This window comes from Hippichthys cyanospilos, chromosome 20, assembly GCF_059441005.1.
Source record: "Hippichthys cyanospilos isolate Australia breed blue-spotted pipefish chromosome 20, RoL_Hcya_1.0, whole genome shotgun sequence".
Lineage (NCBI taxonomy): Eukaryota > Metazoa > Chordata > Actinopteri > Syngnathiformes > Syngnathidae > Hippichthys > Hippichthys cyanospilos.
The window spans coordinates 7,967,339-7,995,081 of NC_142388.1; the positions used below are offsets into that span (position 1 = coordinate 7,967,339).

At 38.6% G+C, this 27,743-nt stretch overlaps 2 protein-coding genes across 2 annotated transcripts; both read right to left on the reverse strand.

The window, feature by feature from the left end:
* Positions 1-485: 485 nt before the first annotated feature.
* On the reverse strand, positions 486-7,803 carry sytl3 (synaptotagmin-like 3). Its single transcript, XM_088403694.1, has 14 exons — positions 7,696-7,803; positions 6,630-6,809; positions 6,326-6,541; positions 5,395-5,462; positions 5,253-5,304; positions 5,120-5,171; positions 4,979-5,042; positions 3,441-3,559; positions 2,881-3,003; positions 2,608-2,777; positions 2,442-2,538; positions 1,027-1,197; positions 850-928; positions 486-600 (listed from the first exon to the last, which is right to left on the reverse strand). Exons 2-14 carry the CDS (start codon positions 6,725-6,727, stop codon positions 593-595), a joined length of 1,317 nt encoding a protein of 438 aa, XP_088259820.1. The 5' UTR covers positions 6,728-6,809; positions 7,696-7,803; the 3' UTR covers positions 486-592.
* A 475-nt stretch (positions 7,804-8,278) lies between these two features.
* enpp1 (ectonucleotide pyrophosphatase/phosphodiesterase 1) lies at positions 8,279-27,502 on the reverse strand. The gene is made up of 23 exons (XM_088404075.1): positions 27,322-27,502; positions 23,254-23,320; positions 22,215-22,281; positions 20,797-20,894; positions 20,640-20,719; positions 19,532-19,651; positions 19,315-19,424; positions 18,851-18,916; positions 18,686-18,758; positions 18,066-18,174; positions 15,578-15,709; positions 15,458-15,489; positions 15,214-15,341; positions 14,432-14,501; positions 14,028-14,115; positions 13,367-13,554; positions 13,217-13,256; positions 12,447-12,607; positions 11,224-11,344; positions 10,645-10,719; positions 10,070-10,202; positions 9,739-9,883; positions 8,279-9,667 (listed from the first exon to the last, which is right to left on the reverse strand). Exons 1-23 carry the CDS (start codon positions 27,439-27,441, stop codon positions 9,515-9,517), a joined length of 2,376 nt encoding a protein of 791 aa, XP_088260201.1. The 5' UTR covers positions 27,442-27,502; the 3' UTR covers positions 8,279-9,514.
* Positions 27,503-27,743: the final 241 nt, after the last annotated feature.

Sequence of the window (27,743 nt, forward strand, 5' to 3'; positions counted from 1 at the left end):
GGGATTTTTTTTTTTTTAAGTTAATGATTTTTTTTTGTGAAGAGATCTCTACTGTAATCCCAAAACAAGATTTAATATTTTTCCATGGAAAATGTTTATTTATAATTATTTCCTTTTGAGAACAGGTCTGACACGTTATGTTGATTTTTTTGGGGGGGGAACAAAATTTATTAATAATTAAGTTAATGATTTATTTTTGTGAACAGATCCCTTCTCTTACAGTATATTGATTATTTTGGGTGGAAAATGTTTATAAATAATCATAACAGATGTCTTGTATGATCCAAAAGAGGACAATTTAGGTTGGTTATTTTTTTGTGGAACAATACAAATGAAGTTTGTAAAAATAAATCAGACACAGATGGCACGTTTTAAGTCTTCTTTTTTTTTCTTCTTTTTAACCCAATAATGGTTTCCACTGGTTAAGGGGTACTTGGCTGAAAAAAAATATTCCACAGGGGGTACATCACTGAAAAAAATAGATTCCATATGCATCATTTTTAAAATGAAACATCATTGTGTTTTATATGTCAGGTAAATAAATATGGAAAGATGTTTGCAGGCCATATGCATCCATGCCAACTTCTCCCAGTCAGACACCTAAAATAACATACGGTAAATATAATAAAAACACATCCTGTTCCTTTTTTTAACACTTTAACACACACAATTTAGTTGAAATAATTTTCTTAAAAAATACTTTTAATCACCTGCAATAATTTCTAGATGGATGAATGCAGGTGAAATTATATTTAAAAACAAATCAAAATAAGGATCATGAAATCAATTAGTCTTTTTTTTGTAATGTATTTCGTTGTGTTGATTAGATGACAAAAATACTTTACTGACTTTTGAAACCGGATAGAAATGAGGACAGGAGGTCCTCTCCATTCAGCTCCACAGTGCCTCCTTCTGGACATGTACTCAGCTGTGGAAACACAAGCCATCAGAGATCCTTTGCGCCTATTTATTGAATTGACATTTTCTAGAATAATTCAATACGTGTTATGTTCTGTGCGCTTTTACCTGAGGACACAACGGGTACCAGTTGAAACCCTGGAAATATTTGTCTTCGAAAAGAAGAGCATCCAGCGGGATGAGGATCTCGCCCAGAAAAACTTTCCTGTGGAGGGATCCTGAATGCCACACGGTCGCCTGCAGTCTCTTTCCGGTCAGCAGGTGGCGCTCTATGGGATACTGTTGAAAGCCATATGACGTTAGTCCAGTCAGCTAAAAGTAGGAAGCAAGCATTAAAGTTGTGGTATTAGCACAAAAAATATGGTTATTAAAAAGAGAGAACAAAAAAGCCTTTTTTCAAAAATAAAGCCTTACTGAAGGAAAACAAAAGAAAACCTTACTATATATATATATAGTATTTTTTTTCATGCAAAGAAAAAGTGCATTATTATATATGGTAGTTTTGTTTTTTTTGTTTTTTTGCAAATGAAGCCTTATTATACATGGTATTTTTTTCCCCTCACAAAAAAGCCTAACTATAGATGGTCTCAGAAAAAGCCTTAGAATACATGGTCTTTTTTTTTTTTTTAAAAATGCCTAATAATATTACAATCTTTGTATGGTCATTTTTTCTTTAAAAAAAATCCTTACTATACATGGTCATTGTTTTTTTCTCCCCCCAAAAAATATGTTTTATTAGGAATTAAAAAAACTATAGATATACTATATATATATATATATATATATATATATATATATATATATATATATATATATATATATATATATATATATATATATATATATATATATATATATATATATATATATATATATATATATATATGATCAGTTTTTACAAAAGGCCATGGTTGCAGAAAAATCTTTACTATAGGTCTTTTTTTGTTTTAGTTTAATAAAAAATACATTACTACTATAAATGGTCGATTTTTTTGCAAAAAAAAAATTATAATATTACATATGGTCTTTTTTACCCTCACAAAAAACCCTAACTACATGGTCTCAGAAAAAGCCTTAGAATACATTGTCTTTTTTTTCCACTTAAAAAAAAAGACAATATTACAATCTTTATATGGTCATTTTTTCTTTAAAAAAAATTCCTTACTATACATGGTCATTGTCCCCCCCCAAAAATATTTTATTAAGAATAAAAAAGACTTATAAGACTATATATATATAAACATATGATCAGTTTTTACAAAAATGCCCAAACTATGTAAACCTTACTACACATGGTTGTACATGGTACACAAAATCTTTACTATAGATGGTCTTTTTTTTTTTTGTTTTAGTTTAATAAAAAATGCATTACTACTATAAAGGTCGATATTTTTGCAAAAAAAAAACAAAACAAAATAAAACATTTTGCTCTCCCAAAAAAGCTGTACTATACATGGTTGAAAATAACCCTTTGGAGTACATTGTTGTACTCTTGAAAATGAGTACATGTGAAAATATCTTACTTGAAAAAGTTCATTATAAACGGGGTGTATGGTGTTTCTCTTGACTGCCGTCTTGCGTTTGTGGCTCTTGGGTGGCATCATGTAGAGTTTGACGTACCTGCGAGTGGTCACCGGCCCATATTTTAGCCGCTCGGACTCATTCGCAAAGAAAAGTATTTCTTCTTACGGGTGACAGCGCTTCTTCCCGGCGTCTCCGTAAGGAAGGTTCCGACAAGCTCCCACCGAGATCTCCAGGCAGGAAGCGTCGGCGTTGTAAGCTAGCGCCAACTCCACGTCTCCGCTGGCGCTGACGCTCTCAAGCGGGCCGCCCTCGGTGCTGATGCTGCTGCGGCTACTCTGAGGGGGGAAAAAAAAAAAAAAGAGCGAAACTTCACTTTTGGATAAAGAAGATGAAGAAGTGATGATGCCGAGCTAGCTTCCCGTTTGGGCTTGTACGCACAAATTTTCCTTCTGAGTTTTCCGAACTATTGGAAGTTTCTTCTTCCGCGCCGGTGGAGGAGCATTCCTGGTCGCCGTCTTTGCTCCTCTTGAACAGGTTGGGAAGACTCGGGCCGTTGTACAGCTGATCAGGACAATCGGAAAGCGTTACAAGAAGATATTTGGATTAAGTGTGTTCTATACAAAACATGTATGTGTAAAATGACTTTGGTGATCTGTGGGAGTATTCTTTAATCTTTTTTTCTTTTGCTCATCAAATATATATTATGCTTATGCATGTAATAAGATGAACTAAAAATAAACGTATTTGTTCGTAAATAAATAAATAAAACAAAACACGAAAATTCCATGCTTGGAAAATGCCCCATCAAAATGATGGTTAGTACATTGAAGTGCATGGAAAATCAAACAGAATAAAATGGTCCTGTAGTCACTCATTTTAGACACTAGGTGGCACCCTTGTAATAACATAAATATTTATATATATTTTATTTATTTATCGTTCCTTTTTCAACTTATAACAACGTGTCTCTAGAAACGACACTTGAGACGATGGCTTACTTTGGCAGATTTGCTGATGTCGCTGTCAGAGAGGCTTTTCTGGCTACTGTAGTAAAAACGCTCGGCCCGGTCCACATTCAGTAGGTTTGCCGTCACGTCGTTTTGAGACGAGGACATCTCTACAGAGAGAGAGAGAGAAAAAAACAAAAAACTATCAGATAATCTCGGTGGCGTCAGAGGATTTTGCGCAACACCGTTGCTGTCACACCTGATGCAACTCTGGCGGAGACAAATTTGCGTAGCAGTTAATAGCGGTTTGCTGATTAGTATCATCAGGAAGTGTCACATTTGAAACTAAACTTCCATTAACTCTTTTAATGCCAGCTGTTAGAAAAAAAACAAAACAAAACAAAAAAAACGCAGCTGACGTCAAATAACGTCAACGGTGCTCCTTGGTGCAGTTTTCAGCGCTTAAAGTGTTAAACAACACATTTATATGGCGTTATATTTGTGCCACAATTACGCACGCGCAGAAAAAAAAATTGAGCGGAGAAAATCAAACTGAGCGAGCGAAAACAGATTTTGAGAGCAAGAAAAAAACTGTTGAGCGCGTAATGATAAGAGTTTGAGCGCGCGCCGATGGAGTTTGAACACAGAAAAAGAAATTGCTCGCTCAAAATTCCTTTTTGCTCGCTCGCAATAGCATTCTCCCTCTCAACATCTCGCTCTCGCTCGCGATACTCCTCCCTCCCTCGCTCAACATCGCGTTTGCTCAACATCGAGCTCTCGCTCGCTCGAGTCGTCCTCTGCGCTCGCTCAGTTCTGTTCACGCGTTACGTTTGTGCCACAAAACCAGCCAATCAGAGCTTGTAAAAGCACTTTGATTGACAGCTTGGTATCCAATGAGATTGCTTGTTGTGTTCACCCGGAACGAGCAAACGAGAGTGCGTCACATCGACGTAGGCGGGAGGGGTGGGCTTATATTATTAAAGTACAAAAACTAACAAGGTATTTCTGTCAAATGATACAATACAGTAATAATAATAATATTAAAATTAATTCTCCAGCCCAAGTCCGTGTTGACGCACACTCGTTTGCCCTTTTCGGGTGAACACAGGGCAAACGAGAGTGCGTCAACGGATAGCGTACAAGCAATCTCATTGGATACCAAGCTGTGTCAATCAAAGTGCTTTTACAAGCTCTGATTGGCTGGTTTTGTGGCACAAACGTAACGCGTGAGCAGAATTGAGCGAGCGCAGAGGACGACTCGAGCGAGCGAGAGCTCAATGTTGAGCAAACGCGATGTTGAGCGAGGGAGAGAGGAGTATCGCGAGCGAGAGCGAGACGTTGAGCGAGAGAGGGCTATCCCGAGCGAGCAAAGAGGAATTTTGAGCGAGCAATTTCTTTTTCTGTGTTCAAACTCCATCGGCGCGCGCTCAAACTCTTATCATTACGCGCTCAATAGTTTTTTTCTTGCTCTCAAAATCTGTTTTCGCTCGCTCAGTTTGATTTTCTCCGCTCAATTTTTTTTTCCGCGCGTGCGTAATTGTGGCACAAATATAACGCCATACATTTAAAGCAATAAACTTATGACTTACTTCTACTATTGCTGGTGAATGAAAAGAGAAGGTCTTCCATTGATTTGGGTAGAACGCTTGATTTCTGATGGGACACACGCAAAGTTGTGGATACATCATTTGAAGTTCGACTGAAAAAAATAACACTTTTGATCTACTCACAAAGTCGAATCCCGTGTAGGCTGGCGGAGTCGGTGGCACAATTGCTATGTGGCTGTCAAAAATATTACCGAGGAATATAAAAGTGTAAATAAAGTGCAAGTGGACGCGCACGGGTAGAGTGACTTGAAGATACCTCAGCACGATGGATGTCTTTAACAGTTTTTCCCCGACTGTCTCGTATTTGTCTGGGAAGCAAAAAAAAAAAAAAATCATTAGAATAGAGAGAATGCCCATGATGCGTTTGAAGGTCGTTTCATATTAGGTTCAAAACAAACCTGTAAGAGGAGGAAATTTTTTCCTTCTTTCTTCTAAAAACCAATCTCCGGACTGAATCTTTACTTCTCTGGTGAAAAAAAAAAGCAAGCAAACCAAACAGTTGATTAATTATTTAGGAGTTTTTATAATGGGATTTTAAACAGAATATCTGATTTTTTTTCCCTGATGATTTTGACTCCTGGGTGTGAATGTGTGTGTGTATGTTGAACAAATGGAACAAAGCAAAAAAAAACAAAAAAAAAAACTTCTAAAAAAAACAAAACGAAAAAACACACACACAGACACAAAAATTCAACTAAAACAACAAAATAAAACAAATGGATCAAAACCATCAATCAATCAACACATTTTTATGAGCAAAAAATATGTGGGTTTACTTCACTATTTTTCTTGATGTTTTTTTTTCTCCTTGAGTCACATAAGACAACAGAAAATAACAATTTTAAGAAGCAAACTCTTAAAAACGTTTTTAAAAAATGTGAACGAAAGCGAAAAAAAAAGTATAATAAGGCTTCATTTGCAAAAAACAAAAAAACAAAACTACCATATATAGTAATGCACTTTTTTTGCATGAAAAATTATATATATATATATATATATATATATATATATGTATATATATATATATATATATATATATATATATATATATATATATATATATTTTTTTTTTTTTAAATGTTATGTATCTTTCAGTGTTTTAAGAGCAAACTCTTAAAAACATTTTAAAAAATGTGAATAAAAGCAATATATATATATATATATATATATATATATATATATATATATATATATATATATATATATATATATATATATATATAATTTTTTCATTTAAAAACAAGATGGCTATTATTATTTTATTTTATTTTATTTGAGGTCATCACATGAATCAAAGTGAAGGAATGCCTCCCGCTCGAAGCGTCGTACCTGTGAGCGAAGCAGACGGTGCACTTCCACGTGACTCCTCCCACGAACACGCGGCACTTGCCGCAGATTCGGTGACTGCATCCGCGGCAGATGGCGCCAGTGTTGCACAACTTTCCCAGCGGCTTTTGGCATCTCGCGCACATCCGCTCGCCGTACTCCTTGGAGTGACTTTTCGCGCCTCTCCTTCGAAGCTCCTGGAGCTGCAATTTCATCCTCCTGTTGGGACAACCGTGAGTCGAAATTATTTTTGTGTATTCAACCCCATAAAGCAAATGAAAAAAACTACAGGGGGTACTCGACTCACCTAATCCTGTCTTCTTCCATCATACGCAACACTTTATCTCTCCGCAGGACTTCCAAGATCCTCTCCCTCTCCAGAGCTTGAAGCAAACTCAAATCCATCTTCAACAGAGAGTCTCCTTCGGATGATGGATTATTTTCCTTGCCGTGCGCTGGATCCTGAACGCCTCGTCGTCATGTGGAGCTGAAAGATTCAAGACGTGCGCATGTAAAGGTTATCTCCAGTCGCCGCTCTCCACCAAAGAACCAGATGGACTTTCCCAGCAGATTAACGTGCTACTCTAAAGGCTTTTGGTGGTCGTGCGGATCAAGAAGCTCCGAATCAACTGTCACCATCCATTTGACTCGTCAGCAGTCTTACTATGAATGCACTTGGACATCTATTGAACCTCTCCTGAAGGCAGACCGAAGCAAATGCCACACTTTGCATCATTGATCGGTCAACAACATCTTCTCTGTTTCGCACATTCGTTTTCACTGGAAACCCAGCTTGACTTTCGTCTTTAGTGTGATGACACCAAAGTGAGGTGCTTGCTTACTCATCAAGCTTTTTTTTTTTTTTTTAACAAAATGAACACATTTCAATGATGGAACAAAATGTTTCCCTCTCCTGTGATTTGAAATGATAGTGGAAGACAGTAGTTCTTTAATTATTTTTTTTTTTATTAAAGAGTATTTGTGGAAGGCCGTCCGAGCGTCCTACTGCAGCAAAACGCAAAAACTATAAATTGACTGTAGTCAAAAACCCACTTCCACCTCATACGAGTATGAGGCAGGTGACGTATTTGCAAGCATCATCTGAGTTTCCTGAAAGCCCCTGCTGCTAACCCGAAAAAGAAACCTCAATAACCACACTAGTTCAAACACAAATGTACTCTCACGGTTGTCTTCTCAGGACGCAAGACACTTCAAATAAAGACGTGTTTTGTCAATGAGGTGAAACGCCATGAGAGTTTACCAACCGGAAGTTAGAACAGTGTTAAAATGAGATATGCACTCCTCAAATGTGGAATTATGTAAATTGAAAGAAAAGGTCATAATCATGTAAAGGACAAACTACAGGTACTTACCATTTAGCTGAGTGATCCCCAAATTGTTAGCGTAGAGATGTGGTTTCTGCCTTCATACACATTTACCTTCCTTTTTTGTACTTGCAAGGCAGCAACGTGTGATGAATGTTTCCTGGGTGTGCCTGCCTTCAATTTTAGAGAGCAACGTTTTGGAGTTTAGGTGCAATACGTCATCAGAGGGCCGGCCGTTGCCGATGTGATTCCCCAAGCCCGATTTACCGATCCACAAAAAAAGGCTATTTTAAAAACTGATATACAATAAATTATACTCTGTATTTAATAAACACTTGTTAAACAAAACTCAAACCGACATGTGTCAAAGTTAAAGATTAGAGGCTCGTTTTCAATAACAATTTTTAAAAGAAAAAGTAACCGATGGCTGTTTTATATTTAGATAACCTTAACCTTTAATAAGATATTTTTGTTTATATATATGACAATCTTCTGCTCCTACCTCTTTTTCTACGCTGCTGAGATGGACAATGAGGACTTTGTGCTAAGGCAAGACAAGCTCAAGGAAACCAAATTACGATCGTGTTTTGTTTCAAAACTTGTGTTAAATAAACACAAAATTACAAAAACATCAGATGGACACTGTTTTTAATTTCCAACGGACAATTTTTAAACAAAAAAAAAAACGATATCAAGTTACAGTCCAATAGAGACGGCAACACTGCCTTCTAGTGGACAAAAGAGGGATGACCTTCAACATTAATATACAGTACTGTACTGTCAAATGCATGACGTTTGTTTAAAAAATAAACGTACAAACTAGCAGATCCACAAGCAGAAGTTCGTACAACACTTTAAAAACATAACTGAATATTAATTAATGAAAAGTCATCATCAATGCATTCGCCGCATTCATGAATACAAGCCCATCACACATATTTTCATTTCGCTCTAAAAACAAATAAAAATCACAATTATAACTTGGGTAACGTAAATTACGGCTTTATTTGAGTGTATAAATTTAAGACAAGTCTCTTTCCGTAGACTGCCTGTCTTTTGCAGGTAGCGTGTGAACACATCCTGAGAGTTTCACGGTTATTGTCAGACTTTCCTTTGCCATCAGTTTCTTTCTTATGAAGGTATAAAAAAAAAAGAAAAGAAAAAAAAAGTGGAATAGAGCAAAAGACACTTGTGGAGCCAACCCTTGGGCCATGGGACGCTGCAATCGAGTAGACAAACGGTGAGACACGAAGACCAGTGAATTGGTTTTAAATACAGTATACTAATTTTCGTAAATCAGCACACACCCACACGTCACACGGGCCCTTTACATTCTAAGGTCCATTTACTCAAACCGAGACAATGCGCTAGCATGCACATACAAGGATTCACAAATTGAGAAAATACCAAAGACAAAACATGGGAATGATACGTGAGGGCTTCATTTCCGTACAGTTGCATCTCAATACATAAAAAAAATCACATGGAACGTTTCATGTTTTTTGTGGTTCAACTGAAAAAAGTGACATACACTGATTGGCTACACACAAAGTACGCTATTAATGAATGCAGTGGCCGTTACATTTTGAATAAAAGCAGGGTTTTTGTTGTCTGATTCACGTTGCAGTGATCCTTCTAAAAATGGACTCGTTTGTGTCGCTTCATCTTTGGTTCAAAGGCAAATCATTAAAAGACACAAGTAATAAAATCTACAACCAAGGTTTGGCTTTCAGTATGTACAACAATCATTTTAACAGCCACGATCTTAGTTACAATAAAAAAAATAAAACTGAGATGGTTTCACCTGAATATTGAAATGCATGAGGCACCACCATGGTTTGTTTTCACGCCATCCACCTGACGGAGTTCAAGCACTATTCAAAAACGTCTTGAGCCGTAGCGTCTCTTCGACGGACAACCTGTCGTGATAGAAGCTCAGTCCGGTCAGCAGTTCGATGTCTCGGACGCGGGCCGTGTGGAGCCGCATCCAGTCCTGGGTCCAACTTAAATCTGAGCCGGTCTGCAGACGAACGGGAAAGCGGCACATTTCAGACAGGGGCTTTGTCTCGGCGGAGCCTCGCCGTTACTTACCCGGCAGATCTCGGTGTAGTCGGCGCGGTGCGGCAGGATGAAGGATTCGACCCTGAGGGGACCCTCGCAGTTGGCGGGACGGAAAGTAGAATTCTGACAACTGGTCAGGATCAGGAAAAAATGCGTGGGCGTGGGGGCCTCATTTCTGGACAAAAAGAAAGTCATCGCGTCGGAGGTCATGCTTACTCATTAGGGATGGGACGAGACACACATTTCGACAGAGATGTCTCACGAGACTGAGTCCCGCCCTTTTGTCCAATTCTAGAACGTTTTGTGGCCCTCGAGCCCGAAATTTTGCCCAAGGGGAACTCAAGCAGATACAGCAACTTACGGCGCAAGGTTCTTGAAGGCGTCGACTTTTCCATTGTAGTCTTCATCGAATATCGGACCACTCATAACGTTGATTCCATTCAGCTGCTCGGAATACTTGGGAAGCAGGACACCGTGGAAATACTTCCAAACATCTGATGTACAAAGATCAACATGTTTACACAATAAGAGTTGCGTTTAAAAAGTAGTAGAAAAACAGCATACCATAAAGAATTGCTCTTAAAAGCTTATTTTGTATATTAACTGTATTTTCCTGTGTAAATATACTGCAGCATATATCAATTGGTAATACTGTATTTTCTTTTTCTGGTAGGTGCAGAAATTGGCCACTTGGGGGCAGCATTTGCACATGAATGCGTGCTATGGCAGTGAGTCATTTTAATTGCACACTGTAATACTCATAAAACTCATTTAGAAAATCGGGTATACAATTAACAAGTTAATTAAATGAGGTTGAATTAGTTTATGTTTGTAAATTCGAGTTCATGTTTCATCACTAACTGGATTGTTGTGCTGATACAAAGTGGCCAAATGTAAATAATTATCTGTCCCATATAGATAATAGATAGAACTCACCTTTAAATGCAGGGAACATTGGCGCCATGTTGCTTGTGATAAGGGACTCTGCTGCACCGTTTTCGACATTCAGGTCTTTTGGAAGAAAAATATCAAATAGATGCAATAATATATTAGTGTGTATTATTGTATCTACAAAAATTCACATAGCAAAAAATATATAATTTTGGTTCCAAAATTTTCAGCCCCCCAAAATTCACGAATTCATTTGTGGCATTTGATTCACCAAAATATCTTCATTTATTTAATGATTCACACAATTCCAATTGTAACATGCTCCAAAAATTCATTACATCCAGGGCTACTATCGGGAATTTTTCGATCATAAGGGCGACATCACATTGTCATAAAGCATTTCCAAGCCCCTAACTTTACCCAAACCAAAATCAAAATTCAAAACTATACATGAAAACTGAGTCTTGACCCTCAAATGGAGATCTGAACTAGTGAGGTCCACCTAAATGGTCCCCACAAGTCTATGAGGTCACCACAAAGACCGTAAAATCCGATATTTGGTCTCTGCTATGTGGCAAAAAAGCAAGGGCAAACACACACACACACACTCGCTCATTCACTCACTGGGGGGATAAAGCAGGCCCTGGGTGTTTTCACTCCCGCACATCTGGCTGGTGGCCGGCGGTATGCGGACATCGGTGCGAATACACCCCTCCAGAGATGGGTCCTGGGGTTTCACTAAGAACTAGGGAAAAAAAAAAGGTTGTATCAGTAGTTGTTGAAATTTTTTTTCAACATATTCCAACAACAATTCAGATGAAGAAAATATAACAGAATATATCAGAAGTGGAGAGTATGGGAGGCCCCTTCCTTTGAACCCTGGATGAACCATTAAAGAATGTAAGCCAAGGTCACCACAACAATGACAGAATTTACGTTCCCTGTTGCTAGCCAGTGTCCCATGAAAATGATTTCAAGTTATTGTTTTAGGATCAAATGACCACATATTTGGATTTGCAGGTGTCAGAAAGCAACTAATCACTCCCTTGACAGCAGCTATAGCATTACCACCATTAAAATTGTCACTTGCCCAAAATAGAAACAACTGCCAGTTGCATTTCATTGGACGGGGGGTGTAAACAAAGAGCCAAAGGGGCTAAAAATATTACATGGAGTGAGAGACACCACCAATAAACAGTAGCGAGGATGCAGGAGAAGGCTGGGGCTTGGTGTCTTTACTACGTGGGTGGTATGTAGAAAATGTGGAAGCTCCCACGATAGTGCTTAGCAACATACTGGACAAGTTGGCTTGCTAGTGACAAGCCCAGTCAAGTCCAATTGTATCCACAGTCAATAAGGGTTAAGAAGTGCGTGGCGATAAGGGCTGTGAGTGTATGTGTGTGTAATTTAAATATATATATATATATATATATATATATATATATATATATATATATATATATATATATATACACACATATGTGTGTGTGTGAGAAGGAGCCAGATGGACTGTCATTGAAAGACAGAAATATTTCCCTCTCTGCCTGAGATTTTTTATACAGTATGTGCTTCACCTATTGTATTGAACTACTAAGTCGTCCATGAATCCGTACATTTTATACGGTGAATGAATGGGAAATCCTCATTCTTAACTACTGGGCTATGTCTGAGATCACCGCATACACCCGACACACGGTGAGAACTGTCGGAAAAACTTGAGACATTGTGGACATTACCAAGAGCAGCTTAGAGGAGGAATTTAAACGGTAAAGCCAAAGCCTCATTGGTTCCCCGTCCAAAGCCACATGACGGCTAGCTGAGGCTATGTTTAGAGATGAAAGACTCACCAGATTGGGGATGGTATACGACACCCAGAGAGCCATATGACGGTCTTGGCTGTAGCCCGTGATGTAGTTGAACTGGTGAAGCAGACAAAAGGTTGCGTCCGGCTGGACCACGCTGGGAACGCCGAAAGGATGGTGGAGGCGGCGTAAGCCCGATTTGAGACCTACGATCCAGGTCAAACATTTTATAAGCATTTTTGGTCATTATTAATGATGATATGTTTGTTAGTTTGAAAAAAAAATAGACTTTGGATTTTAGGCGTGTTTAAAAGGCCTTAAATAAAGAGCCCTAAAAATGGAGGAGTGTTTATTCTATCCCCCATAAAAATAAAACACATTCTGAGTGGACAACACCCCCCTGTTTGAGGAATCCCATTTAACACAGTAAGAATGTAGGTACCAAAAATAAAACTGCCAACTGTACTCGCACATGCACTACACAAATCTTCGGCTATGCATAGCTAAGATTTTAGCTGAAAAATAAATAAATAAATAAATAAATAAATAACAGGGGGGGTTGGCTCCCATTCATTTGGAAAAACAGTAAGCTATTGACTGCATGGAGTACAAGCGAACTTTGGCATGCGGAAAATAAAAAAGGTCCAAAGTGCTGCCACAAAGCTGAACTGCTAAAATAAAATGTCTAAAAATACAAGCAACGTTGGCACTAAGAATACGCTTGCTGCATGCAGACCACATGTATGACTTTTCTTTATGAGCTCGTCAAACTTGGATAAATGTAGTGAAACAAAACAAACAAAAAAAAAACTCACTGGGATCTGGAGTCCTGAGCGCCGTGTCCATGTCTTCACCCTGGACAAAAAAAATACAGTTAAAATGTTGACTTTCACAAAGTAAATGGCATGATGGTGTGAATCATTTCTTAATGGTATCATTGTTTAACTCCGGGAGAAAAAGTTTACCCTCGCTCCTTCTCTGGTTGTCTCGCACGTGCAGTTTAGGACGACGGGCGGGTGGGAGTCGGCGGCCTCGCAGGGGGTATCGTGGGAGAGCTGCGCGGGGTGAACGGGGAAGTGGACGGGATGCTTGAGCAGGTGGTTGAGACTGCCGTGTGTACCGTTGTTGGGAGCGGGGGGGATGCCCAGAAGATCTGGAAGAAATTTCATAAACAAAGAAGCTTGATGCTTTTTATTTTTTTCATGACGAAGACGCGCCAAATGAAGTTAACGCTGTTATGAAACGACATCGTTTTACAGCCTCCCTTGCTAAATCACTGTCCAATAAATGCAGCTTTTATGATTAAACTTCTGTCGTTTGGCCCGATCTTCGCGGAGTGGCGACTTTTATGACTATTTTTATTGTTGGATTTACCAGCTATTTCAGACGAGACAAATAAAAATATTGATTTCATGTACTTACTTTTCAATAAAAGAAAAAATTAAAAGGGGATAAAAACTTCAATCTATGGATGCTTTGCATTTATGTAGTCGGCTAAACTCGGCTTCTTCTGTGGTAAGCAAGAATGCTTTCCTTTCTCAGGCATAGGTTAAATTAATATTGCGGGCATCGCTGTTAAGAGACCAATACATTTCTATTATTAAACCCAGAATGAGTCCAACTTACCACACATGAGGTTATACAATTCAATGTTCTCAAAAGGAGGCACAATTGCGTCACTCTTAAATCCTGGACCATGACCGATGAAGATTGCCTGAAGAAAAAAAAAACAAAAATGTGTTCAAATTCATGCAGTTGGTGGAAAACTCCCAAAAAATAAAAGTACTATATTTAGTCCATAACTTATTCAAATGTCGAGTTTAAATAACATACCCATTGGATTCCAGCTCCAGGAAAGACAAAATATGGAATGTGGAACATAGCCAAAACAATGCTTCCTTAAATCATATCTGACTGATGGCTTGTCATTTATCAACATTGCTATGTTGGACTCAAACCCGATAAAATGCATGCACTTCTTTTAAACAGGATATTTACGCACAGTGATGAACATCCTGCTTTTGTCTCACCTGCATGTTGGCGAAAAGGTTATCGGAGCCGTGGAAACCGCCCGAACAGTACTTGATTTCCTTGCGGTTTCTGGGAATAATGAAAGAAAAACACGATATCAAACATTCAAGTCAATACTTCTACATTGTTTTGGGTTGAAGACTTTGGGTAATTACGAATTTAACAATCAGAAAGCTTCACCTTAAAATGTCATCCGATCAGTGTTTATTAAAGCTTTGAATGAATTTTCACTCATTATAATTATGTATTAGTTTTTCACATATTTTAAATACACAGGAAGTTTTGTGGAACATTTGTTATCACCATTGTTCAATGATGTTAAGTTTAAAAAAAAAGTGTGCAGTATTGCGTCCATTTTTGGACGTTTTATTATTTTTCCACAGTCCACTATTTTAATGGTTTCCCATTGATGTAAAATGCCTTTGATGTGAAACACCTTTGCTACAAAGCTCAAAGGATTGGACCAAATAATTTCCTCATCTTTCAAAATAGTAATAACTATAATAAATCATACAATTCTCGTCAAATACTTTTTTTTATGATGGGTAACTGACACCCTTGATTAATCCTAAACCAATTGAGCACTGTAGTGATAACTGCGACCATTGGATGGCAGTGTTTCCACATTTCTAACACAGCTATTCAAAGTAAGGAATGGAAATCAATCTTTCATATGATACAAATGTGAATTTTTCTGTAGAATGTACTTGAGAAATATAATGTGTATTTTTCAGATTTATCAGGTGACCATTTAGCAGTTAAGCAAAAAAAGAGGACTTACAGCGCTGCCTGCCAACCTTCTTTCATATACAGGTGTCCTCTCTCTATCCTCACATTGTTGGCAAAATGAAAGCGTTTGGGGAGGTTCTCTTTAAGGTACGCACTCATTGGCTGCTCAGGAGTCCTGCACTTCAAAACAGATACAGAGCAAGCAGGATCAACACATGGCGGCTAGTCGGACGTGAAGCCAAAATAACAAAATCTTTCATCGATACAATCGTTTCCGTTTGGAATTCTTTGCATACCGACAGGTTCTTCACCAGGCCCTCATAGTCGACTGGGGGAGGGAAACAAAAGGGACGTTCGTGGTGAGAAAAAAGGTCAGAGCGGTCGGAGGGATGGGAAATTGGCTGTTGGCGACTCACAGGAAAAGAAGCCGTCTGGTAGGCCGCTGGGTCGGATACGAGCGGCTGCGCCTTGGATCACCGTGAAGTCGTCAGTGTTGTTTTGGTAGGAAGACACGAATGCTGCGCGGTCACACGTTGCTTCTTCCATGCCTGGAAAAACACATATGGGAACAAACAAATTTAACTTCACCGTGGGTGCCCTAAAAATGATTCAATTGAAAGGTCCGTTGTTTTCATGCTTGCAAACAACAATTACGTTAACTCATTCAGTGCCATGGACAAGAATTCTTGTCTTTTTGAGCACTGTAGTAATAACTGTGACCATTGGATGGCAGCGTTTCCACACTTACAACACAGCTGTTACCGACGTGCAAGTGTAACTGAAGAATGGAAGTCGATCTTTCAATGCCAGCACACATATTCACATAGAAAATTTACAATATTCTGTTGGCCTTGAAAATGCAGAATATACTGGCCCTCTACAAGTTTCCCTTTCTAATAACGCTGGGCAGTGAATGAGTTAACGCTTGATTAATTAATGAATTTAAATACATGGGTTGATCACTGAGCAATCCGAAACGAACGAGAATAATTGGTAAATGAGCGCCAGATTAGAAAAAAAATGGTTCTGTAAGACACTTTAATGCAAACATTTGATTTTCAATCAATCGATGGAATAATCAATGACATAAATATTCAGTATAAAGTATTGAAGACACATACAAATCTGTATAATAAATTCACCAAAAAGGCATGAATTGCAGTAACTTTACACACTTTACAAATTACACTGCAAGCAATAGCGTAATGCAGTCACTAACTCATTCACTGCCATTGACGACCACAGACGTCAAAGAAATATTTTTATAGCTTTATATAGCTATATATACCTTTATATATACCTATATACCTTTGATAAAGGTTACAGATTTAAATGGACTCCACAAGGGAGCGGTAAATACGATCTTGAAATTCTTTGAACGCCTGTGCAATTTCTGCCGCATGTTCTCTCGCACATGTAACATGCGGGGTTGTCTTCACGTATCCTCATTATCTGAGATTTGATCAGTAATAACATGACTCAAATACTTAGTTTTACAAAAAAAGAGAACACATTTACCAAGCGCTAAAACAGGTGCTTTCCTTTTTTTTTTTTGCTGAGAAAGACAAGAGCGAAATGATCAGCATACATTTGATGATTTCCCAGGGTGTTACCACTCATACATCCTGTTTTACAGCCTTTAGGCTGCTGACATAAACGATCCAACTTCTCTAGAATAAAAAAAGGCGGGTTAAAATGTCCTCCCCCACCGAAGAACTCTAGTCCTTATTTGCTGTATCATTCTGGACCTTAATTATACTGTTTGAATTAGTTTTTGGACCAGCCTATGATGATTGATTGACTCAATCAAAAGCATCAATTACAGATGATTCAAAAACTAAAAAAAAATAAAGGCTTGATATATTTCACTTACAGCTGATGAGAGATTGAAAAAAACATCGACCCGAGGTTTTAAAATTTAGATGTATAGGGTTATTGTGGTAGATCAAAGAGCTTTGCTAAGGTTCGTTCCATTAGTATCTTTGTTGCTATCGCTAGCTACGGCTTCAGTCACAGCTTTGTGCTTTGCATTTATGTAGTAGGCTAAACTTAGCTGCTTCTGTGGTAAGCAAGAACGCACATCTAGTTTTCTCAAAGGTCCCATTAGGGTGTTTTATTCCCCTCAAAAAGTTAAATTTAACATTCATCGGATCGACACTTTCTTCTGTCAATGATCTTTTCCTTTTGCTCACAACAGCCTATCAGGTTATGTCAAGCACAATGACAGCCAATGAGCATCCACGCAAGGGTGAAATTGACCTTGGTTTTCCCACCAATAACTCAAGCACAATAGATTGAACTGATGCATGAAAATGGACATAATCACCATACAGAATGCATTAACCTGAAATTTATTTGAGATGTGATTTAAAAAAAACAAAATCTTAAATTATGATTGTAACTGATCGCAATCACCCTATTAATTTGACACCCCTTATTTCAACTCCCCATTTTTTTTCCCATTTTAATACATATTTGAAAAAGCTACATGGAGCCACTGGGGCGGCGCTAAAGAGCCGCATGCGGCACTAGAGGCGAGGGTTGCCAACCGCTGGGCATGTCCATGCAGCTGGTAGCACTTTCCTCAGTTTACACACCCATTCTTAGATTTCCCTTTGGCATGTACGTGCAGTTTTCCTGTGACAAGTGAATGACTCAACCAAGTCAAACATTTGGATGGTGACTGGAAGCCTCAGAGACATCTGGGCCTTCTGGATGAAATTCGACTGGAAAACCACATAGACATCAGATGGGCTTAACTGGCACCACTCTGGTTTAGCGGCATCCAACTTTTGATCAAAGTTGGCCCTTTGGTGACATTCGTGTTATTCGATAGTCATTCGTTTATTTTGAGAATTCGAGCTAACCTTTACCGTAGCTCGGACGAAAAAATTCCCAGCTCACCGTGATCTGATACGATGATTAGGTTGACGCAGTTGATCAAGTTTCTTTGCATCAAACCATCCATTAGCATCCCCATAATCCGGTCAACGTTCTTGAGGGCCTCGATAACCTGGAGAGATCAACATCATCTAGGAGTTAAAAATGAAAAAAAAAAAGTATCATTTTGGCCATGTCAGTGATCAACATAATATTGATCTAAAAAATATTTAAAGTTGACAAAGAGTGAAAAGCCTTTTTTTTTTTAAATATTAAATATTCCAAATAGAAATGACAATATAAAAGAAAAAATGCTACACATTATAATAAAATACACGGAATAAAATATATTACACCAAAACTCCTAAAATAAAAAAACAAATACACATATAACAATATATTCGATTGATGTATATTATTTTTACGCGTGAGATTTTAACAACGTTTCAGCAGGTATCAGCAAAACTTAATTGAAAGCTTGTCGTGACAGGAACGTGAAAGTTCTCTTTTGAAATTAAAAGCAAATCAATTGGAACATGAAGCAAGGTATTGGTAAATTGTGCTATATTGACTCTGCTAAATTTGCTTTTGTTTTTAGCTCACAAAACGCCCTCCCCCCAATCATAATTAGCTTCCTGTCTTACTTGGCTGCTTTCCGGTCCGTAGTGATGCCCTGCTGAATCAGGCTCCTCCAGGTATAGCGTGTAAAAATCTGGCCTAAAAAAAATAAAATAAATAGCAGTCTCTCTGGGGAACGTGTAGCAGTCTGGTGAGAATGTACGACTTTCCAAATAGCAGGTGCCAAATACCGTTCTCCTTGTGCTAAATCCAGCCACTCCAACAGCGTTGACACTCGGGACTCGAAGGAAATGCTTCTGTATGGAAAAATCCAGACAGAGTAATTTTACACGTCATATACAGTATTTGCATCTCAGATAGTAAGTAGGCCGCAAGCCCTTCATGTTTTAAGTACGTTAAAATCAAGTACAACGGATGCAAATGACTTGCTTCGATGCTGACGGCCTGGCGGTTGCCGTTCATACTGATCACTTTTGGACAAGCCAGGCTGATTCAAATGTCACTTTGTTTTATTGACCGTTATCTATGGAGAAAGAGTTATCTAAAATTTCAGCTAATTTCATGTAGAATAAACAAATGTTCATTGGTAAAAAAAAAAAAAATCAAACTAGTCATTTAGAATTAAGTGTAAATGTCTTATTAGGTCTTCTGTGTTGTGATCTTTGCCTCTTAATATAAAGAGTGACACTCTTACCTATCATATTTTTTGTAGAAATCTGGGAAGCTGCCATTGATGGCAACATCTGATCCAGGCCAGAAGAAGGTCCCGCTTTTTAATTTGTTACGCATGGCAGTGATCCAGACCTCCACAGAAGTGAAAATGGAGATGATATAAGGAGGAGTTTCTAAGAATATGCAATACATGTGGAATATACTCCTGCATGGCATGATGGCTGCACACATTTACTTACTGGCTCTCCTTGGTACCATTTTGGGTTGAATTTCTCCTCAGTTTTCAGACTGAAGAATGCGTTCTGCGTTACGTCGTACATCTTGTTGTCAATGATCCCGTGGGACTCTGGGTAGAGACCCTGTAGCAAAAAAATAAATGGTCAAGTCAAGACCCTCCTCGGTGTTGATTTCGATATAGATTGTCAAAAATGAATATAGATTGTCAAAAAGGTGTCAGGTTTAGCCCATGTCGGGCTCATTTACTGCCATTCAAAATTGACAAGAAGGCCAGGCGAGTGAAAAATCCCGGACAAATGTGGTAGGCAAATAGCAGAAACTCCATGCCACTCTGATTCACAAATGCGGTACAAGTCTACGCAAGCATGCATTCCGCATGATATAAGATCTCCAGGTTATATCCTCCTATAATAAAACAAGTTCCTCTTGACTTGCAGAACCCGTGAGTGCTTAAGTGTATTAAAATTGACTTAAATAATAAATATGGTTCTCAGACTTTTTTTTCAATGATGTACACCCTGTGAAATAATTATCCAGCCAAGGGCTCCAGATGATGTAACATCATTTGTAATATGTCTTCCTCATCTGCTGAAAAATGTTGTCACTGATAATGCACATTCATATAAAACCTAACAAAATAATGTCATACAGCAAAGGAGCGCTTTAGCAACAAGATGATTCACATTCCAATTAATTTGCTCTTAATTTGAAAAGAATGAGTATAAAGTTTAAAATGGATTTACTGATGCCTGCAAAAACACAGTTAACATCTCACATATTCAATGATGTACACCCTGTGAAATAATTATCCAGCCAAGGGCTCCAGATGATGTAGCATCATTTGTAATATGTCTTCCTCATCTGCTGAAAAATGTTGTCACTGATAATGCACATTCATATAAAACCTAACAAAATAATGTCATACAGCAAAGGAGCGCTTTAGCAACAAGTTGATTCACATTCCAATTAATTTGCTCTTAATTTGAAAAGAATAGTTATAGTTTAAATTGGATTTACTGATACCTGCAAAAACACAGTTAACATCTCACATATTCTCTGCAGTGCCTTCACGTGTTATATATGCAACATAAATGTATAATTGCTACTTACAGTGACAATGGAGTAGTGGTTTGGGAATGTCTTAGTCGGATACATTGGCCTCATTTGACTTGTGGATGTACCCAAAGCACCTGCAACACAGTTCAATTTCATCAGAACATTTCCTAAACCGCAAGATACCAGAGAAATGCGACTTTTAGCCACGTACGTAACTTGCTGATGACGGGTATGTGGCTGCCGTGATCTTTCAGATACTTGGCGCGAAAACCGTCCAAAGACACCAGGATGAGGGGCGGCCTGGTGAAACTGAGCGGAAAGACAAAAGTCACACGGAGAACAAAGAAGCCAACAGAATGACAAATAGGTCAACTGATGAGGACATAAAGATCAAAAGATTTATGTGAGGCTGAGAGGTTCTTGTCCCAATTCCTATGGGAATCAAAGCTCAATGTTGTGTTGATGATGGCAAACAACAACCGCATTTAAGCTTGATTTCATTTGAAGGGATTGTAAATGATTTTACCCATCGCGCTGACAAAGCACTGCTGCATTGTTTGCACTATTTATAAAAATGTAACATCGCTTGTGTGGTCGACATGAGGCAAGCTGTTTTTGCATGATCTTGCTTCAAGATGCACAAACAAGCAAAAGGGGACACAAAGGACAACATAAACATTCATAAAGCCTCATACAACTTATGAGCAGCATTACACATTAGCAACAACTAAAAATAACGTCATTTCCTGCAAGCGGTTCCTCTTTTCCATGTTGTAATCAGCCTGTCTGGGAAATGCACACCTACACACAAAATATGTGCTTGAGTCATGAAATGAGGTTTCCATATAAATAGTATTCTTAAGAAGCAAGAAGACTGAACATGCAGGCAGTGAGAAACAATTCCTTTTTGTTTTTCGGAGCCACAAGCTGAGAGCTTGGAACGATGGTCGCCGCCCACTCACTATTCTTGTGGGTGTCGCCAGTCAATGGGATTATTTGCAGGACCGCAACACAATAAAAGACTTTAGTTTTGGGAAAAAAAGAAGTTCTGTGCCGGTCTTTTCCAATTTATTAAACTTGGAAACTACTTTTGTAGGCGGATTTTACTCAGCAATTTCAGAGAATACACTATGTAACATCATTTGTTTCATTTCTGGCTTGCCAAACAAGAATATTTTATCACTAATGCGCATCCGTATAAAAATGACCAAAATAAATGCCTTGTGTTTTGTAAAGAATCACTCGAACACAACTGAGCGATAAGTTGTTACATGTTCCAATTAATTTGCTCTTATTTGAAAACTAAACTGGACTGTTCCTGTCACGGCGTTAAAAAAAGCATGAAATTGGATTTAACCCTGTTAAAATTGAGATTGTACTTGTTAGTCCATCTATGGCATTTACCATTATGTGTTAGCATTAAGCTAACGACCTTATGGACGAAATGATGTTGTTAAAAACACATAATATACAATTCTCTTTGTTTCAAATGGAGACTTAGCCTAAGTTTCTATGATAGAGAGGATTAGTCATTAAAATGAAAAAATGAATCTGTAGCAAACAGCGGAAATGAGATGCGAGATGTGATATGAAGTAAATTATTGAATACAAAAAAAGTAAAAGCCTTACCTTGACGGACACTGCGGCTGTTCGTTTGCCGCCGCGGCATCCTGCTGCAGCCAGTGAACGCCATCATCTGGGGGGTGGGTGGGGGGGATGTTATTTTGATATATGATTATTCAAAGGAATATTCAATATGATCGATTTGAAAAAAAGATTCGGTATTGACAGCCCTACTTGGATCAGCTTCTAATGAACACAAACAGATTTCTGCTGTTTTGGACCGTTCCACTTTGGAGGTTGAACTGCTCTTCGAAATTTCTTTGAAAGTTACGTAACTCCAACTGGGGATCTCAGGGGGTTGGCTTCTGGCCGGGCATGCCACCAAATCTCTGTCTGCCTCACCCGAACAAGATGTCGGCCTGGATTTTGTGTCGCGTTCCTGCGGTGGAGGCTAGGTGAGGGGAAAGCCCCCGCTACACAACACCAAAGCTCTTTCTTTCTTCCAGCCGCGACTCGTATCAATGAGCACGTTTTACGAGACCCCATAAAGACACACTCATCTGTCTTGCGCCAAAAAAAGACTGTGGGTGAGTCCAATTTTTCCCATATGCTTTCCATGCCGCGCTAAATCGGAAATATAGTAAATAAATACATAAGGGCGGTGCCGAAAGAGAGAAGACACCCCACCCAGGATGGGGACAGCTGCACACAGCTGAGCGAAGCTTATGCCAAACACACGTCAGAAAATTTGGACCGGAGCTTTTTGACGGCAGCCAATATCAAGTTTCTATTGCGCACATCATCTCATTTGAAAATGTATACACAACAAACTACGCCGGCTGACAAATGTTGCGTGTCAAAACACTGTCCCCGAATTGTTTGCTATGGTAATGTGACCCTCCCCTTTTGTGATGTTTGAATTACTCGCGGTGGGTTTTCTTGAATTGGGGGGGGGGGGGGGGGGGGGCTTTCTAGGAGACAAAACTCCCAATGATCAGTTCCTATCTGGCACATGCTTCAGATCCTTTACATTGATTACAACCTATGCAAGAAAAGAGTTTTTTTTAACCGCACTCAAAAGAGGACGCTAAAAAGTCAAGCCTACCGTTTTGGGGACGTTGGTATGGCAATATCAGCGCAAGGAGGAGGATGAGTAAGCAGACAAAGACAACCTGCAAAAGAAACAAAATCATTTAGTAACAAAATCAAAAGCATAAAAATAGTTTTCATTTATTGGCCTCGGATTTTAATAAGTTCATTTCTTTCCACGCAAAATATTTCAAATGTTCCTTTTGGCCTCATGTAATTGGAAAGCTGCGCCTTCTTTCGATGGCTGACTGGTCGTGGGGGGCGGGACTTTATAATTAGAGGGGATTTTCACAAATCAGTATGGAGTCAGGGAGGGTTTTCTTGGGCTTGTCACCACTTTGCCGCGCACCACATCAAGACTGCAGAGGTTCTTGTGGAAGAAAGCTAAACTGAAGCAGCCTGCTCTTAACGATGTACTTGTGTAATATTTTTTCTGAAAAGTGAAATATATCCTAACTAGTACAAAGCATTTTAGGATGGAAAAAAAGCCATGCAACTATCTGATTTGTTCATTGTGCATTCTTGGATTGTGTAACATGACCAAGTTTTCCGCATGGTTCATGTTCCAAATAATTTGCTCTTAATTTGAAAAGAAAGAGTATTGTTCCTGTCTCAGTATTAAAAGGCCTTAAATTATATTTTCTGATACTTGTAGAAAGTCTTTTTGAATATCCCATACTGTAGCCCCAAAGTGCCTTCTTGTACCCCCCATTTGGTCGAGTCTAGGGGTTCTCAAACATTTGAGTCAGAGACCAAACAAAGTCAAGTTGAGTCTTACATAATCACATTCATAATGTTATTTAAATTGCTTTGTGAGTTTGCGCTCATATTCCAACAGCTGACCCATTTATTTATTTACTAAGTATTTACAATGGTGACTCACTGTTTAGACAGAATAAACACGTGTCTAATAAAAACATAGTTTGGAATTTCCAAACTGCAGTTTTTCAGTCATAAGACAAGTCACACTGAACTGGAACAAAAAAATAAAATAAATAAAAAAGAAAATACCCATATGTGCAAAAATACTGAAAAAGAAGTTTCAAACTGTTTATTCACTTTGCTCACATGGTCTTCATGCACTGGAGTATTCTATAAACTGTTATGTCCTCTATCCTTACACAAATAATCTCTTGTGATAAGTGTTTAGTTCAGAGACTTTGGAAATAATTGGCCACCAGAGAACTAGTTATACTGTAGCTATCTGGAATTCCATGACAGTTATGAAAATATGCCGCGGTCACGGTGTCTGTCTGGGTATTCCCGATTTTACGGCTATACGGGTGGATAATAACGAGAGTGAGCTGGCTCTCAGGGAATGCCCTTTAGCCCTTTTGGTGGTCTGTGAAAGTAAACAGGCAGTCTGCTGGAAAATGTACCTGATACGCTATCGACCATATTTTTCACATCTTCCGGGCATTTGCTAGGATTATATTGTCAAAGCGGGCAGCGCACGTGGAAAAAAAATACTGATGTGATCTTAAGGTAAATATATTAGCTCATTTTAGTTGTAGCTATTGTATTGCTATGAAAAAGACTAGTGAAACATTTGAGGTTGGTTCCAAAAACATTCACCTTGAATAATCAAACCTAAGGTCCCCAAACTTAAAAACAAAGTCGACATTTTTTATCGACAGATTTTATTTGAATACTGATGGAGATTTGTCCCCTATTTTTGAGGGAGTCTTTCTCCCTTACTGCTGTTGCAACGATTTGTAAATCAGCAGGAAAAATCTGTGTCAGAAATAGAGGCGCAAAAATCAAATATTTTAACAACCAATTTTTAAAGTGGACTTACCCGACCCGATCAACTTTTGTTTCTCGGCTCTAATGAATTTAGAAACAAACGCCTAAATTCCCTTTAATTTTTAATACAAACCAGTGAAAAAAAATACTAAAAACAAAACCATAATCACAGCTAATCCTACTTACTGTATTTACCATGTGTGACTCTTGGCGCAAATGTGGAAATAAACAATCATTTTTTTAACCTGTTAGCCTGCTTTCGATACCAGTCTCAAAATGTTTCAGCCATGCTTTTTGCAAGCTCATTGCAGTTCAGCAAGGACCAGTGTTACAATTACTAACAGATGCATGGTGGCTGTTATGTACTCCAGGAAGTTGCAGATTGGACTGAAGTTTGCCCACATGTCTCCAATTAAAACTGCCCGGCGCCATTTTGTTGCATTTAGCTTGGGAATGATTGCATAGGTGCTCACAAAAGCTGAAAATGTTGGACACAGTTTGCTTAGCTCAACCAATCACAAAGACATATTTTTGTATGTTTTTTAAGAGTACAGATATTCAATCCAAGGTACTTAGAGTATTTATGCCTTTTTTTTTTATTTCAAGTTTTTGGCCCAAGGAGTGTCTAAAACGAACTGAGCATCTATTCGAAACTCAGGGGAGTACCAATGTCAGACGTGTACAGTACAGTTGGTCTTTATTACATAAACAAAGCCCTGTTTGCCATCCAGATTTAGCCTGCCCACAAAAATTTTGGTTAGTGTTCATTCTACCAAGAGTAAACAAGAATTGCTGCTATCGTTGACAAATCTGACAAGATGTTTACAAAAATCCACTCAAACCAAGATTACTCTTCAATCTAACTCTCACATGACTTGTTCAATGTTTCAAATGACTTTGTGTACATGAGCTACTCTGCCCTTAGAGTGACCTCAGTGTCAACTAGTACATTATGAGGTACATCTCCACAATCTAATACGAATGTCCTGTGCAATGTTGCATGTGTGTGTTTACTTCTTACTGGAAGGCTGCACTGCAGACACAATATGTCATTAAAAAAGGCCCCCTTTCACTTGAAACTTTACACTTCAGTAGTGACCTGTATTTCACCAGCAGCTGGAAAAAGACCCTCACCACTCAGCCACACTAGCCCCTTTGACCCCCTCCTGTGGAGTGTGTGTGTGTGTGTGTGTGTGGGGGGGGGGGGGGGGGGGGGGGGGGGGGGGGGGCTCCTGTCTCCAGGGCTTTCTCTTGGCATTAGGGTGAAAACATTTTGTTTCCATGTTCACACATAAGAGTTTAAACTAGGGGTGTTAACTTGTTTTTATCAGAGAGCACACTAGTGTACTTTCATAATAATCGTTTGAACATTACGTCATGAATCTTGTGCTCAGTTATCAGCTTTTACCAACAAATGGGTGGATGAAGGGAAAATAGTGACCATAGTCATTTCACGCAAGTGACGTACAGTTTGGAGTGCATCTAAAATGCTGGGTTCAGCCGCGAAAACCATCTTCTTTTAATGTGTGTCGGTTCCTTTGCCAGCCGCAGGAGCCTCTACTACACAAAATTGGCATGTTCAAAGTTTGGAAGAATTTTGGATAGGAAAACTGGGAATGGTAAAAACAACAAAACATTTGCCAAAAACATACAAAAATCATTTAAACAAGGCTGGAATGTGTGGTGTCTTGTTTTTCCCCATTGCAGTTTACGTCTCAATTTTACTTGCAATTTTCCTTCCTTTTAAGTCAAACCTGTCAAAAAATAGTCATTTAGTAACAATAAAAAAAAAAATCAAATTCTACTACATGGATTTTAATTTAAGATTACGTCTATTGCACTTTTTTCTCCCTATTTTTCATGATATTTGTCCTCCTTCCATGTCTTACCAGACCAAAAATAAATAAATAAGCAAAACAAACAAACTAAAAACAAAAGCAAAACTTAAATGTCTACTTTGCGGATTTCCGATACTGCGGGTATTTTGTGGAACATCATCACCACAATAAAGGAGGGAGCTGTCCTTATACTTCCCCTAAGAGCTCAATGAGTCAAGATTCCAGCATCTCATCGTGACGCGCTCTTTCTATTTAGGATGAAAAAGTAACGAAGTAAAAGTAAAGAAGGTTTTTCACAAAGTAAGGATCTGTTCTCAAATGTAGTGGATAAAAAAATAATCGAAGGCTTATAGTCAAACGTATACTTCCCACCACTTAAAGTAAAAGAAGTTAAAAATAACTTAATGGAAAAAAAAAGCTTAAAAAAACCCGCATCGTGTCATAGATGACTTGAATGAGATTTCGGTAGATGCTCCGTGCGTGTATTCTGCAAAACATACCGCACAGATGATTTTACAACGCTTGCTCTTCTTCTGCGGCGTCTGCCTTTGACTCTCCGGTTCCGACGTAACAAACGGGGACGCGGTAAGATCTTCTCCCTGCTTGTACGCTCCTTCCATGGCCTTCGACTCTTCCACGCACACACGCCTCAGACCGAGTGGCAGACACACAGCGAGTGTGTGTAAATAAACGGAGCGTTAAAAAAATGGGAGTGCGGATGTGGCACCGCCTTGTTCCTATTACTGACGAATGCAGACTTTTGCAGAGATGAGGGGAAACTCACAAGGTGGGAAGTTCCACATTTTGTGTGATGGAAAGGAAGACTGTAAGCACGCAATGAAGTTGCCTTAATTTCGAGTTTTGACAATCCATTTTTGTTCGCGCAAGCGTTTCGTAAACTAAAGCGGCGTTTGGGTATGGG

Excerpts from the sequence above, each read along its gene's own strand:
- sytl3 (XM_088403694.1), bottom strand. The coding sequence starts at position 6,727 with ATGGATTTGAGTTTGCTTCAAGCTCTGGAGAGGGAGAGGATCTTGGAA. Across the intron at positions 5,172-5,252 it reads AAGACATCCATCGTGCTGAG|CCACATAGCAATTGTGCCAC; the intron begins GTATCTTCAAGT and ends TATTTTTGACAG. Across the intron at positions 2,778-2,880 it reads AAAACTCAGAAGGAAAATTT|AGTAGCCGCAGCAGCATCAG; the intron begins GTGCGTACAAGC and ends TTCCCCCCTCAG.
- enpp1 (XM_088404075.1), bottom strand. The coding sequence starts at position 27,441 with ATGGAAGGAGCGTACAAGCAGGGAGAAGATCTTACCGCGTCCCCGTTT. Across the intron at positions 22,282-23,253 it reads ATACCAACGTCCCCAAAACG|ATGATGGCGTTCACTGGCTG; the intron begins GTAGGCTTGACT and ends CCCACCCCCCAG. Across the intron at positions 18,175-18,685 it reads ACGGACCGGAAAGCAGCCAA|GTTATCGAGGCCCTCAAGAA; the intron begins GTAAGACAGGAA and ends TGATCTCTCCAG.